Raw genomic sequence first — 16542 nt, forward strand, 5'->3', positions numbered from 1 at the left:
GCGACCGGCCGCAATTGCAGTTTCAAATCGAACTTTATTAAAGTTTTAACTTCTTGTTTCAAATGTTTTTCTCATATAATAAATGACATAAATTATTTAAATTTTCACAATACAATCAAATCTTACTACATGTCTACACTTAAAATCATCATGACTATGTATTTTTACCTTTGTCTCAGTTGGCACAGCTTAAACTGGGGCAATATAAATAGACTTGGTGAAAATGTATTTTTAACCCATACCTGTTTCTGAATTTCCTAACTGCAGCTAAATATTCGGTGGATGAACCCCCCACGATTTAAGAATACTCTTTAATACCTGTATTATTGAATCCTGGGGGTAAAAGATAGCCTAGTATATAGTTTGTTTTCTTTTTCAAATAATGTTAATCGAATGGAAAAATACGATACCCTACTAATTAAAATAAATGCAATTGGAAGACCTTTTTAATTTTCTAAATTTTATAAGATATCATTCATTATATTTCAGATTTTACTTGTAATTATGTTAAGACGAGGATAATAAATACGTTATAATGAATAGGATGTCCGCATCCAGTGTCATTTTACAGAAATTTTCGATGATTTACTTTTCACGTTCAAGATGTAATTAATTTTTGCGGTTTCAAAATTATGCGAAAATACTTTAGTTTGATGTGTAGTACCTAGACACATACAAAATAAAATGTATCGTGCAACTGTCTCATAATTATCAATCACTGTCATAAAACAGTACTTAACAAACTTTTAATTAAAAAGCTTTAGCACGTGAAATAGAGCGAATCTTATCGGGCCAGTGACGTATACAGTCGTCGGTTTCTTTATCGTCGAACCAGTTGATCTGAAAGCATGATGTAACTGGACACACCCCAATAATACAGTTAGGTTAGTTTTACGGCGCGAAGGCCAGCTAACGGCTGACGCAACATTGCAGAAGGTTACACATAGTGTTATGCCAGTATAGTATTATATTATCTGTGGCATGTAACATTCGCCCTGCGTTATTAGGAGCGTCTTGCAGATGCAAAACAACACATCCTTATCGTTATTTCTTAATCATCAAGCCTACACCATTATACAACTACAATATATTTTCAGAGACAGGTTTTTAATTCAAGCGATATGTATAATTGGAGAATAGAAATAATATAATATGTATATACTTACATCAACTGAGCAGCGTATTTTCTTCATCTACTTATATATATGCATTTTCCTTCAAGTGAAATAAAAAAGGCGGGAAGCTGTCCCCTTAAAGTTTCTGTGCAATTATATCAATACTTTATGAGAAAGAACTATCTATATATATTATTTTAATTAAATAATAGATTAATTATAAAAAACTAGCTTTTCGCCCGCGGCATTGCCCGCGTAGCCGCAAGAATGCTAGTTTTGCATAGATCCCGTTCCCGTGGGATTTCCGGTATAAAAACTATTCTATGTCCGTCTTCTAATTCTAAGCTACCTATTCACCAGTTTTCAACCAAATCGGTTAATCTGTTCTTGAGTTATAAATAGTGTAACTAAGACTACTTTCCTTTATATATATAGAAGAAACCGACTTCAAAACAACTCAAAAGTGAAAAGTACATTAATACATTTACAACAAATTCATCTATGCAAATTCGGTGCCAACCAATCTAAGGTAGTAGATAGCGATGTAGTAAATTAAGTGTACTACTTGCGAGTTGATGAGAGATGTATCTATTATCTACTACCAATACTATAGAACTTCCTCCTTTTCGTCTTGAAAAGTCGGTTAAAATAGAGATAAATTAATGTGATACATGTATTCGTAAATATGGTCTCAAAACACACACTAATGGTGTGATGCATCAACGTTCATAAAAATGTTATGTAACATCAAATAAACCATGTAACGATTCAGACGAATAAATGCATTTGAATTGAGGTGTCTATGCGTATACATTATAATATCTTCTGGATAGATATCTACTTTATTGACACTCATTTGTGTCGGACAGACAAAGAATTTGTTTGCAAGATTCTAGATCTATTATGGTAAAATTATGAATAGGTAAGGAGTAGGATCAGGAAGGGATAGAAGGTTTAAGCCAAGACAGTATAGAAAATGTTCACTTTTAATACTAAGCTTTTGTATAGGGATACACCACAGAATAATAAGTACAAGTAGTTATACATAGGCATAATAACTTTAAAGTATATAGTCTAGTCTGGTCTACGTTTCATTTAGTTTTAGAGGCTTTTTAAACTTAGGAGTATTTTTTAAACAATTTTGTTACAATTGTATAAAACTTGTGTGTAATTTTTCTTCGATATTATAATGAATTTTCGGTTCCTTAAGTCTTAGATAAGCACTCAGTATTAATAGGTTCAGTAAGTATACCTAACTCTAGAGTTTATGATACATTATTGAAAATACATTTAGAGTTAAAATATTTTTAAATGCCACATACCAATGATAAATTAAAATTATTTTAAATGGTTCCAATCATACTGATTTTAATATTTTGTATAATCGAATAAAGTATTGTTGATGACCTTTATAACTAATTAATGTGATAACAATAAAGGAAACAAATTGATTTATATTCTTACTATGTATTTATGCCGATAATTAGGATAAAAACCGGTTCAACTAAAAGCATATCATAATAAATAGTATATAGATATCGGCCTTTTTGCATAACTTACTATTTTTAAAATATATTTATTCAGTCAAATGGCATACATTACATACATTCCTTTTGATACAATCTTGTATATTTATTTCTACAATTAAACGAATGAAACGAACCTTAAGTGAAGTTCTATTGTTATAAGAAGACTGGCTTGGTCGAAAATACTCTTCCATATTATGTACTATGTAGTATAACAGATTATAAAATAGGTTAGTAGTAGTATTACGTCACATTATTATTGTATCATCAAATAGAGTACCTGGGGAATTTTATTCTTGTATTGCAATCTAAAAATATATACCTAATACAAAACAGAAAAATAACATTTCTTGATATTTTAATCACTGTTCTTTATAAAGAACAATACACATTTAATTTTTAGTTTTATAGCATTGAAATGCTTTATAAATGAGAAATTTTGAAAGAATAGAAAAAATTCGATCACGAGGCAGGATTCGAACCTGCGTTTCTTGCCTAACCGTAGCAACGCCTAGCCTCTCGGCCACCCGTGAACAATACACATATTAAATATATGAATTTTTTGAATCACCATCTATACAAAAGAAACAGAAAGTGTATAAGGGAGTCGAGCATGCTTTGGCACGTATTGGGCCAACTCGCACCGGGGAAGTACCACACCCCCACAGAAAACCGGCTTGAAATAATAGCGTGCTATTGTGTTTCGCACAATGAGAGGGCCGGAGGCCTATTTCTACATTCTCATCCTTCCCAGGCCATTCCTTCTTTCCACTAATCAATCCTTTCCTCATCCCTTTAAAGCGGGCAGCGCAATCGCAGAGGTCTGACCCTCTGTGAATTTTCATGCGGTGGCGATCGCTTACCATCAGGCGAACCACCAGCTCAGTTGATTGCTATGACACAAAAATTAAATAAAAAAAGCATAAAGAAGCTTTATTAGGCATTTCAGTTTATCCTCTGTATAACTTTCTCGTATTTGGTTCCAAATTCACCTATCATGTCCTCAGTCTTGTCTTCATTCCATCAGAAAGGAAATTTATGTATAAGAAAATTAACAAAAAAAAAAAACTGCCGCCGACCAAAAGGTATAAATGAATTAATCGATAATAATATTTGTATATGTTGCTGTTTAAAAATTGATTTGCAACAAATATATGATTTCATCAATGATTCCCATACTATATACTATTTATTTATTTTTTTAGTTGTTAATATTGTCATTCTTAATTTTATCCTTAGTAGCATAAATATATTAGTGTGACGTATTATATTATAGTGTTTGAAATTTTTATCTGATACTTTAGCTATTATATTACATTATACTTAGAAATTAGCATATGCATTATCGGCTTGTAAACATAAACGCAGCAGGAATTTGACGATACGATCATATGCAGATGCATATGAAATTGCTGATCTCAACAGAATGCGTTGAGATGTATGGTCAGCATCATTATATCGCTTGAGTGTGTATATATGTGATTGTTTATCCCTTTAAAAGCTAAGCTGCACCAGAAGAGGGGAAGACGGACGAAATTATAGAATGATCAGGGGCGGTTTATCCTATAGTGCAGGATGTCTTTGTACACGGGGCTACACGATCTAGAGCCGCTCCTGAGAATGCTTTTATGACCCAATTATATTTGAGCAAATATTTTTTATTCAAATTACGTCAAAGTCAGACTTATTTGTTTATTAATATCAATATATATTTGTACATCCATATAAAACTAGCCATCCGCGCACTCTCCTCGCAAATGTATAATAAATAAATGTATAATAACTCAATTAAATTTTATATTTTTTTTCATGACAGTACTGCGTTCCCACTTTTTTGCTAAAGTCCTGAAGTTAGTGGGTTTGTTGCATACCACTCGCTTCAAACGTGTGTTCGTGACAAAATATGATAACACGATAGACACATACATAATATGTACTAGGTATACATAACATCTACACAAATCTTATTTAACTTTACGCGTCTCGAAATTGATTCGATCTTGATTATGTTTTCAATTCGATTACGATTGTGATTCGTTCCCGATATTGGATTATTACTTTGCAATTAATTCTAATGTCATATCCAGATTTAGAAATTAAAGACTTTTAAACGGATTTTAAATGCGATTTATTCATTATATTATTAACGCGACGTTTCGAACACTTTACAGCGAGCGTGGTCATAAAGTGAAGTCCCGTGTCCGATAGTGGGGTATGGGGCAGATGATGTACATCTGTTTCACTGATCGATTTTCTTTACGGACAAGTAGGTGATCAGCCTTCTGTGTCCTGCCAGACGGAGACATTTTTTTTTACGTCCCCACCGGGAATTGAACCCAGGACCCCTCGGTTCTACGCTTACGCGTTCACCACTGTACCAAGGAGGCGGTCTGTACCAAGGAGCGTGGTCATGGGGAGACCAATTTTATAAATGTATAATACTCGCGTAAAATCAAACATAAAAAATACTATATATCCAGATTGTTACAAATAAAAATTTTCAATCGAGATTAAATAAATTTGCAAACACAACACAAACTCAGGCTATCTTTTCAAGAGTTCTAATTCAGAGGTCAATCGAATCGAATTCGATTGAATTAGGTCTCGATAGTATCGGGAGTAAGCCTTCTGGTCGCATTTATAGTTTTAGAGTGGATTATTGTACATCAAAAATTTGCACGGTTTTTCAACAATTATAATGTACAAGCGTCCGCCCTGTCTTTCATCAGTATTATATGATTCAAATATGGCATATAGCACTAAGGAATCACGGTGCATTAGTTTTCAAAAATAAGCGCATTCAAACAGACGCACTATTCATCTTTATATCACTAATGAATATTAAGAAGCTATTACGTTGTTTTTCTTCACATAATTATTAGGTACTAGTAGTTCGTAAAAGGTAGTCAATTTATGAACCGCCATCTTGTGCTGCTTGCAAATAACTAATTCACGTGATAGTTAGAAGTCTAGCATCTGAATTTCATAGCTTATTGTAGTTACACGAAAGAGCCTGTAGATGGCAGCAACGGCAGTTATAATTAAATGTTACAAAATACAATGTAAACATATATTGCAAACTTTGTCAGATGGCGTTATTTCAAGTAAAACTATTTAATTATTTGGTTAGTGATTGCGAAAAATAAAAAAGAAACATATTATGTTATCCAGATACCTAAATAATTAAAACCTAAAACTTTTATCTTTAATTTGCGACCGAAGGCGTTAAAATAATATTAGGACTATACTATATTATCGATTGTGAATTATGTAAAAAAAATTATATTGAAACATATTCCTACTTTCGGCCATGTTTTATTTAACTTATGTTTCCGTTATAATAACAAATCCCTACTCCTTAAAGTTACAAATGCGTAACTCTGTCTATCTATCTCTACGTCACGCCTTAACCACTGAATCGTTTTGGATGAAATTTGATACAGTGATAGTTGGAGAAAGTGCATAGGATAGTTTATATCCCCAACATGAACATGAACACCCTGGACTGTCCATTTTTTCCTTTGACTACGCGAAGTCGTAGGCAGAAAACTAGTAATGTATTAAAATATACATATAACAGTGTAATGAATAAGCTGAAGGTACAAGCAAATTGTGAAATCGGCCCTTACATTTCTGAACAATATTCTTATGTAGGTATGTATACAAACCTCGTGTAGTTTGATTTCTTATCAAATTTGTTCTCTCTTACCCGTGTACATTATTCTGGGAATCAAGTTCATTATCTGTAGTTGTTTCTTTGGTGCTGTTTCGACATTGTATTCTTAACATACCGCATGATTACAATGTGTTAAAAAATATAATTTTGATTTTGTGAGTAGGTACCTACCGCGCTTGTAACGATATTACACTTAAGGTTTTTAATTTTATCAGTATCATGTCATCTGTGATATCTATATATGTAAAAGAAAATCGTGTTAGTTACACTATTTATAACTCAAGAATGGCTAAACCGATTAGGTTGAAATTTGGTACAGAGATAGTTTTAGACCCGAGAAAGAACATAGGATAGTTTTTATCCCGGGAATCTAACGTGAACGGGAATTTTGTCGGTAACACCCCGGATTTGTCTTACCCGTGACGACGCGAGCAAAGCCGCGGGCGGAATGCTAGTTATTAATAAAAATAATTTAATTCTAAAGACGAAAGTTTCTAATATAGTCTTTGTGTAATTTTAACTGCTAGTTTTAATTACATTTCGTAAAATAACGGATAAAACTACAAAAATTTCCCTTTTTATTCCATTTTAAGCAACAACAATTAGAAGCAACATTTCGGCGGACGCCTGCCCTTCCGTTTCTTCGGCACCACGCCGCGGCACGTCCTGCACGGCGCACAACAAGGCAGATCCTGGTCTTCACATTGGATTTGCTTGCAGGAGTGAGTCGCAGGCTGCGCTTTCGCTGGAGCTCGGGGTGTGACCAGTTCCACCTGTATTGTTTGTAATATATGGCCAACGAAACTTGAAACAATTAACAAATGAAATAGATATCCTCTGGTACAGATGATATTATTAGAAATGTATGAGAAATCATGACTTTGTTAAAATAAAATGCAAACGCCTAGAATCGTATTGGTGGTGACGGTATTTACGTAGGGTTTGATTATAAAAGATAACTTATTTCTATTATATAACATATTATTACTTTATAAAGATTCGTCAGATAATATTAATTTTGTTAATAAAAAGTCGATTATAACTGGAGTTACTTTGCTCTATTCATTTCAAGATAAATGAACTGTATTATACTAAAGAAGCGATGATACCGTTTTATCAACTCACGACTTATGTAATTAGTTACCTATTAGTATAGTGTTATGTAATCTGAGCGTGTATGATACAAGCTCGCACGCACGCACGCATTTTCAGGGGTCGAATGTAGGCATTTAAGTAAGTAGGTACCTCTATATTCCCCGTACGGTTCGGCTCATCAGTTTGCTTGCCAATTTTCAGTATAAAAACATCTTTGTCAGGGTGTAAGACTTTTTGTGCTTGCACGCCCTTCGGAGCGTCCTGTGGCGTCACATTGCACACATTACAGAGGTTCCCATGGGCCTCCGCTTTACTGTAGACCACCTCAGAGTTCAGAGCGGTTCTGTTTGTCATAGCTTCGCATATGTCGTCGGGAATCTGTTAATTAATATCAATGATTTAAAACGTGGATATTATAACAAGTAGAGAGAAATCCTACGCAACTGGTAAAAAATGCTAATTTTATTTTAATTATACATATTTATATTAGCTGCTATTTTCCATATAATTGAATACATATTCGATTCATAATGAATATCATACAAGTACGTTATTTAATATTAACGATTTTTAATTAATAATTTAATTCATGGAATTATCAATAACCACACAAAGTTTCAAGTTGTTAAAGCTTAGAATTCGTTCTTGGAAAAAGCTACTTGTTTTGTTTTAAATGCCATACGTTTTTAGGGTTCCCTATAATATATTTAAGGGTAAACTTAAACTGCCGCCAAAAAGTAAAAAAAAATTAATAAAATCGGATTTCGAGATCATATTAATTGTGATATTTATTTTGGAGGTGGTTTTTGCGTGAAAGAGCAACAAACGCACACATCCTTACAAACTTTCGCATTTATAATATTAAGTAGGATCACACCCAAATTTAGAAACTATTCCTTTTTCTGAAGTCGTTTAAAAACTTGAAGTAAGTAATACAATATTTGATCATAGCCATAAATAAATTTTTCTTTTTTTATCGATACATGAGAGCATTTAACATTAACCCTAAGGTAATGAAAATACTACTTTCAGATAGGTATATAAATCGATAGATGTGCAGTTTTTAACAAATTCCTAAAAACGTATTATTGTTTCGACAGACGATGACGGTTGACGTCAAATACCATCTCTAAACTAAATAACAAAGGCAAAAAATGCCAACCGTTGCGTCGATTTTTTTAATATTTGTCGTTATGTAGGCAACGCATACTTCTTTAGATTCTAAAATGAAAATAATGAAATCGAGTGAACTTCAATGCTTAATAAATCAAATATACTAAGTCTACAATTGATAATATTACACTAAGGAGTCCCGTGTCACCTGGAAATTAAGCCTATTGCCCCCAGCGCCCCCCTCGCCTGGGAGACCACACGTCTCAGAACAAACAGACGCATCGTCTTCGCACGTACACTGGTTTTGCAATTTCAATTGAGATGCAGTCAGCTTCGGCGGTTTCGATGTGCTCTTGGGTACACGAATTTTAACCTAAAAGTAATAGAATTACGATTGAAACGGAAATTACTTAATTTAATCGACACAACAATTACCAAGCTAAAAACATCCAGATTATGTTATTAGTCATTTAAAAATGAACTATCAAATGCAGCTTCCATTAGCGATCCAGGCACTCTCTTTATATAAACAACCCTTTGCAATTGCGACGTAATGCAATAGTGATTTTCAAGGGCTAAAGATCCCTCAGGGCAACGAGAAACTAATTGCATTACAGCAAACATTAAAACAGACAGTAACGAAGTTGAGAGGGCACGGATGCGATCGTATTGACTCTTGCTCATGCAGCTAAGCGAAGCGGATAGGAAACGTGTGCACTTATCCATGTATATTATAATGTTATATCCCAGTTTATGAATTGTAATGAAACATATGACAATTATCATACTTTTTGATTGAATTTGAAACTACACAAAAGATATATAAGCTCTCATATCTATACTGGAACTATATAGCTAAAGGCTTCTTTTATTTGTTTACTTAAATGTGATAATCTCAGTCATAACTGATTCGAATTGAAAATTCGTTTTTGGTTCAAAGAGTTCATATATTGGAACAATAGGCTATAATATTATTATAACATCACACGCGCCAACAACTGCGGCGGAGCAACAAAGAGATATGTTAAGAAAATATTTGGCTGAGTGAACGAAATTGCATGGATCAGTTAGTTTGCAATGAAAATTATGAACAAGTTATGAATTTTATGGTTAATGAAAATACGGGAATAGTTTTTCATTTAGAAATGAAGGACTTAAACGGATTTCTAACACAATTCATTTACTATATTTATCCTTGGATTTCGAATACTTTAAAGCGAGCGTGGTTATGTCTACTTAATTTGTTAAATATTCGCGTAAAATAAAAAATACGAAAATACTTAATGTTTTTCATTCTCGCTCTCGAAGAACGCTCTTCAGCACCCTGGACAGAGCCTAGTGATTCAGTTACACGAATCTGATATCGAATTGGGTTAGGGGCTAGAGCACAAGATACACGCGTTTTAATTGTGATCCTTTTATTGAACAATTCTTAAATATTGAGCAAAAAGCACTAATCTAAAAATAAAGTGGGCTTCAGGCCACATAATGCGGTTATTCACTATGCATTTAAAAATTGATTAAAAAAGACACCATGGATTTAAAAAACGATAAAAAATCGCCCCCCCCGGGAGATATTCTTTTTAGTTACGCGGCTTGAACTCATTTTATGCTACGATACAATAACGATACTTTAGTGGTTTAAAATTAAAATATATAACTCAAAGGTGATTGACTGACATAGTGATCTATCAACGCACAGCCCAAACCACTGGACGGAATGGGCTGAAATTTAAAAAGCAGATAGATGTTATGACGTATGCATCCGCAAAGAAAGGATTTTGATGAATTCTACTTCCAAGAGGATAACATAGGGGATGAAAGTTTGTACTTTGAAAATTTATTGAGACGGGCAAAGGCTAGTAATCTATAATTTCCTAGTTAAGAATTTATTCCTAGTTAAGAAGAATTAGCATTTAACACCAGATACAAGGTGGCTTTCTAGCATCCCCAGGACAAAAATAAAGTAAAATTGACACCCGTATGAGACATTTTATACCACCATTCATCATAATTTCATTCTATTCCTGTCAGCGATCATAATCATCAGATTATACTTACCTCATTACCGTTAAATATTGCCCCGATTTCTTCATACGGTTTTCGCGTTGTAGGCCCACCTCCAGATTTTCCCATTGTTGTTAAATTACAAAGAATTCATTAACTTTAAATTTTGATTCCTCCGAAATGTAGCGAGTGTGCGATGGCAATAGTTTTGCCAGAAGATTGACGTAATTGATGCGTTATTCAAGTTATTAAAAAGGTTTTATGTTCTTTTGGATAGATATTCAAGCGCCTTCAAAAGAGGGGGCGGTTAATTTGTTACTTCAGAAGTTTCAAGTGGGTGAACCGATTTTTATGATTATTTCTTTATTTGAAAGCTGATGCCTCCCATGTGGTCTCATTTAAATTTGGTATTGTTTGAAGGCGGTAAGGTTTTTGTTGAAATAGTTAAAATTATATCCACAGTGCTTCGTTTGTACGTGGGCCACAAGCTTATAATTGGAGAAACGTGTATAGGTTGTGGTAATAATACAAACTCGGAGCGGATATTTTCATAAAATATTGTTATGTGTATTAAAAAATCTTGCATCAGCTCTCATCGTCACGAAAATATTTGATAAACTCTAAAAATATTCATCATCATCATCAACCCACATTCTATGTTCCCACTACTCACACACACACACATTGGCTAATTGCGATCGTTCTGTGCAGTGGTGTCAGCAATGAGCGGATTAATTGAGAAAACAATTTATTCTTTGCACGCTGGTCTAGTTTGACCACTGAGCTACTGCTTTAAACTATTGAGTTTTGGTAATTTGGTAAAACTTGAAATATGATATAGGTTTTCCTCATTTACGGGCCAGAGGCGCAAGCATGAAAACTATCGTATCGTGTCGTATCGTCGTACTAGCTTGCTTATGTATACTCTAAGTAATCCCTCGATAGATACGCTAACAAAACCTTAAATTGAAACGAATGTGCTTCTTGATACCAACTGACGTCTTACTCCCTACATAAATCATAAGCCTTGCTGCCATTACGCTAGGAATACAAATGTTTTCGTGCTCAACCCTCAGTTGCTAGTTTTTATAAACAAAGACATTGGCAAACCTTCATGTTAGTCTGAGTAGCTTTTAAATAAAATAATAATGTCTTAAATAAAAAAAATGTTTTTAGATTACAACTTTTCCGACTTATGCGGCCTATTCCTTTCGATAACCATATTGCCTGCAGAATATGTTTTGCATTTTGATACATATCGCACCATGTTGCATGGAAACATTAACTTTTGAACTCTCTAAGAAATGTTAATGTTCTGTTTTGAATGAAGTCTATTTTAGATGAAAGATGTTTATACAGCCTTTATTTTCCTTTGTGTATTTTTCTTGTGAATTTTATTTTATTGGAAAAATAAACATTTTGCGAACCTACCGATGGAAAATTTACTGACTAAATCTTAAAAAAAACTGTTTTGATAAGCGTAATTGGGTTCAACGTGTGTAGGTTGTAATAATTCCATGTTTTTAAATAACTAGCCGTGCCCGCAGCTTCGTCCGCTTCCGTTTATAATTTTTGTAAGCATTTTTATTTCCCTATTTTCATATTTGGTCCGTTAGCTTTTGGCCGGGATGATCGCAGACAAACATTAATAGGTACCTCATCTCAGCCCCTTTAGAATTGAATTATGCAAACATTTAATATCGTTTATTTAATTTATTAAATCAAATAAGAATATCAAGAATAAGCTTCAAGCTTGCAGCTTTGACATCATTATCAAAAACTCCTAAAATTGCTTTCTTGGCATTAAAAAGTACCTATTCTAGGACTACCTTTATACCAAATTTCGTTCAAATGGTAAATAGATTTTACCATCATTTGTTTTGATAGCAGACAAACCGACAGAGTTACTTTCGCATTTATAATATTAAGTAGGTGAAATAAAATATCAATATCAAAGAAAATAATGATGAAAATCCCGTCCTTGCGTAGGATGTTAAAAAAAAATATCGAAAGAATACACGCAGTTAAAAGGTTTATTTTTATAAATTGTTGTTTGTTATGTCTTCGCCGAATATTTAGAGTTAAGCTGTTATGCCCGCCCTATTTCTTCTTTTTTTTAGGTTTCACGCAACAGCAGGGCGGAGGTTCAGACTCACACTGCGTTTCCCTCGTGTCGATGCGGCAGAGGGGCTTCTTTTCAGGTCCCTTTGGTGTTACCAGTTCTAACTCCATTTTCACGCGACGATCTCCGTTTGGCCCCACTTTCGCCACCTTTAAATATATTTTTTTATTTATGTGTAGTTAAAGTAAACATTTGGCCGCCGTTTCACCTGATCGGAAATGACAACGCGTCATTAATTGTAGTATATTTACATAGAAAATATCTATTCACATTTGCTTTGAATTTATCAAGATTGTAAAAACATGGGAAAACTGAATGTGATAGAAATTCCAATTCTTAGAAATTGGACAGTATTGTTTTTTCTTTGTTTTTGAGGTTGTCTGTAAAGTAAAATATAAATATTATAAAACGATGCCAACTGGCAGAATGATTCCTGAGGAAAGAAACGAAACACGCCGATCATGAGTTTGCATAGAAACTCTGTCTAGACCTTTTAAGTAATAAAACAATAACGTATGGAGTGATTGATCCTCTCGTAGATCTGTATCCACAAAACGTCGCGTTGATTTATGTCTATCCCCAGGATAATACACCATTTCAGTTACTTTTGTGAGTATAGTAAGTATATTCCTTATACAATTCAAATTCTATATTACATTAGATCAAAATTGCCTTTCGATAACAATGATATATTTTATGATTTATAAAACTCTAGTTTTCTATACTAATAATATAAAAAAGCAAATAGTTTTTGCTTCGTATGTAGATATAATTGTAATGTTTTCACACAAAAACTACACTACGGGATTGATTTCAAACACTCTTTCACTATTAGGAAAATGCTACTTCAACGAATCACATTGGCTATATATTATGTATCACGGGAGAAGCTGGGACGAACCTTAATAACCTTACTTTGCGCATTTTTACATTGTCATAAAAAATTAATCCGACCGGGAATCGAACATTGAACCTCTCGGCACATATAGATGCCACGTAACTGTCGGCCTTAAGTCGAATATGCTAATCACACCAACGAGGCAGTCATGTGAGATTAATCTACACTGATAATATTATGTGGAAGGTTAAGGTCGTTAGTTAGCCTTGATTATTACTGAAACCATATTTAAACACCTTCACCAGCAGGACAGTAAATTATTCTATATATTCAGCAGTCTATAATTATTTGCAATCAATATTGAATTATGTTTTAAAAAGAAATAGCAATATTATTTCACGCACAAAGAAGTGAGTAGGGGTGAGATTTATAATTAGACATGGATGGGCTCCAGCCTGCAATTACAAAGTTACAATAATATTGATTTAACCTGGAAGACTTATTAAGATATTAAGATCATCCCAATGTAACAAAACACATGGAACAAAAATCTTACCACACAGAGATCATATTTAAAATCAACAACTTCAATATAATCATAAATAGCTATATGTAACTTTTCCATTGGTGCTTACAGCGGCCAAAAACGATTTTAAAATAAAATATATGACAATACAACGCTATTATTCTTTTGAATATGAAATTACACACAAGTATGTGGAAATTTAGTATGTGGTAGTCGAGCACACTTCGGCACGAATTGGGCCAGCTCGCACCGGGGAAGTACCACACCCCCACAGAAGACCGGCGTGAAATAGCATTCTGCTGTGTTTCGTTCGGTGAGTGGGGGAGCCGGAGGCCCATATCCTTTTCCTTACCCTTCCCAGTCCTTTCATTTTTTCCTATCGCCAATCCTTTCTCAATCCCTTCCCAAAAAGTCGGCAATCCATTTGTAGAGGCGTAAGGTGTGCAAAGGACCTTATGCCTCTACAAATGTTCATGGGCGGTGGTAGCGCTTACCATCAGGCGTCCCACCAGCTCCATTGCCGACTGTAACATAAAAAAAAAGTGGTTCTTTAGTTTCACTCTGGAGGAATGCAATTCCGATACACAAGCAAGAAGTCTCATCGTTATGCATATTATACTTTTATCTTTTAATATTATTCCACAAACAAAACGGATTATGATAATGAACGATGGACAGAAAACTTTCAGAAGATATGTTATATAAAGATTGGCGCAATTGGCCCATAAAAAACTATAAAGCGACTTACTTTCAGTACGAATACGTCTTTTTTCGGGTGCAGTACAGCTTGAGCAGCTCCGGGTCCCGGAACATTGGATGGTACTAAGTTACAAAGCCAAGGACACGGCCCAGATTTCGTCTCAGCTTTTGGTTTACCCGTCACCTGCGTCCCCTTTGTATCCGCCTTAGTTCCCATTATAACACTATCAAATTTGAATTCCTGAATTGCTTGTTGTATTAATTAATTTTGTTCGGTCGCTTGCGTTCTTTCATCTTGACATATCGCCAAATGGAATTGTGGTTTAATTTTTAATTTGTCAAGGATGGGTTTTGATATTTTAGTTGCGAAATATAATGCTTGCTATTCATTATCAGATTTGTTGGCTCATATACTGCGATGGAGCTAAAATTAGTCGTAATATCAGATCATAATAATGTGGAAAAATTAAAAAAAAAAACGAGTCTAATTTGGATTTTTTATTAGCTGGAATAAGTATGGTATGTAGTATGGAGTAGTGATAGTTTTAGACCGCAGTCACAATATGTGTCTATGTGATCATATAACATTATCATATACTAGCTGTTCGCCCCGGCTTTGCTCGGGTTACATATATAGCCTATGTCACTCAGCGAAGTTGCAGCTTTCTAATGGTGAAAGAATTTTTAAAATCGGTCCAGTAGTTTTTGATTTTATCCATTACAAACAAACAAACAAACAAATTATTCCTCTTTATAATATTAGTGTAGATAATATTTAATAGTTTCTTCTTAATTATTTTTGCTTCCCTATATAAGATACATTGTATTTACTCATATTGCTACATATATCTTTTCAATGTGTATGTATGTATTGATCATATAATTAAATAATTAATTCGTAAAACTGACGTAACTCATTCTCTGACCTTTAATAAATATATAAAACTTCCAAATATTAGCCACTTGAAAACAAGAAAATATTGTTTTGGGTACAATACTGTCTGTACCTTGAACATAGGTTTCAATCGAAATAATTACTTTTTTAACAGCGATAAATTATTGATTTTTCTGCAGAAATAATACTAATACGTACATAGAATCTAATTATTAAATTAAGTAACTATTGTTAATTGAAAATAATTATAGCAATTACTATGTCATTAGCAACAAGAATTCAGTTATAATATTGTTTTTAAGAGAGCACCAAACTTCCATTTATAGGGACCTTGAACAAAAAAAAATATATAATAAATAGATAGGTGAATCTCAATATATACGGTTTTTAAACAAATTGATTGCATTCCTTACCCTATAATTTAAAATTTATACTCACCTCATGAAAATAAATATTCGAATTCAAAAAGGGAGTGTGAAGCGTATGTACAATATTAACTTTCTTATTTTTATGTATAAACGGTCAGTAAAACTGTAACAATATAACTTGTTTTTTACACAATTAAAACAGTTACCTAGCAATTGATTTTTATTATAAAATATACGATTTCAAATACCTATGTTGTCTCTTATGCGCATAAGTTCAAATTTATAAAATTATATAGGTACTTTATTTTGTTGTAATAAGTCAATGACACGGCTGATCGATGATATGATAATTGGGTCAGTAGCAGTTTGTGCTCTTTATGCGATTATTATTGGGAGATTATATTTTATTAGGAGTAAATTCATGATACCTATACAGAGAAATCGTAATAACATCAATGCAAATTTAAGATGAATTATCTCGATAATAGTAGTTGTTTCAATATCATTTAAAATATGTAAGTAATATCGATGCAAACAATGCTACATAATAAAAAATAAAGCT

General features: G+C 33.3%; 2 protein-coding genes across 2 annotated transcripts; both read right to left on the reverse strand.

The window, feature by feature from the left end:
* Nucleotides 1-6905: 6905 nt before the first annotated feature.
* LOC119835693 lies at nucleotides 6906-9152 on the reverse strand. The gene is made up of 3 exons (XM_038360668.1): nucleotides 8734-9152; nucleotides 7563-7790; nucleotides 6906-7090 (listed from the first exon to the last, which is right to left on the reverse strand). Exons 2-3 carry the CDS (start codon nucleotides 7764-7766, stop codon nucleotides 6920-6922), a joined length of 375 nt encoding a protein of 124 aa, XP_038216596.1. The 5' UTR covers nucleotides 7767-7790; nucleotides 8734-9152; the 3' UTR covers nucleotides 6906-6919.
* A 3480-nt stretch (nucleotides 9153-12632) lies between these two features.
* On the reverse strand, nucleotides 12633-14934 carry LOC119835726. Its single transcript, XM_038360707.1, has 2 exons — nucleotides 14767-14934; nucleotides 12633-12803 (listed from the first exon to the last, which is right to left on the reverse strand). The coding sequence occupies exons 1-2, from the start codon at nucleotides 14932-14934 to the stop codon at nucleotides 12633-12635; spliced, it is 339 nt and encodes a 112-aa protein (XP_038216635.1).
* Nucleotides 14935-16542: the final 1608 nt, after the last annotated feature.

Source organism: Zerene cesonia, chromosome Z (assembly GCF_012273895.1).
Source record: "Zerene cesonia ecotype Mississippi chromosome Z, Zerene_cesonia_1.1, whole genome shotgun sequence".
In the NCBI taxonomy this organism is placed as follows: domain Eukaryota; kingdom Metazoa; phylum Arthropoda; class Insecta; order Lepidoptera; family Pieridae; genus Zerene; species Zerene cesonia.

Coding starts and splice junctions, on each gene's coding strand:
- LOC119835726 (XM_038360707.1), bottom strand. CDS start 14,934: ATGGGAACTAAGGCGGATACAAAGGGGACGCAGGTGACGGGTAAACCA. Junction 12,804..14,766: donor AAGACGTATTCGTACTGAAA/GTAAGTCGCTTT, acceptor ATATATTTAAAG/GTGGCGAAAGTGGGGCCAAA.
- LOC119835693 (XM_038360668.1), bottom strand. CDS start 7,766: ATGACAAACAGAACCGCTCTGAACTCTGAGGTGGTCTACAGTAAAGCG. Junction 7,091..7,562: donor ACCGTACGGGGAATATAGAG/GTACCTACTTAC, acceptor CAAACAATACAG/GTGGAACTGGTCACACCCCG.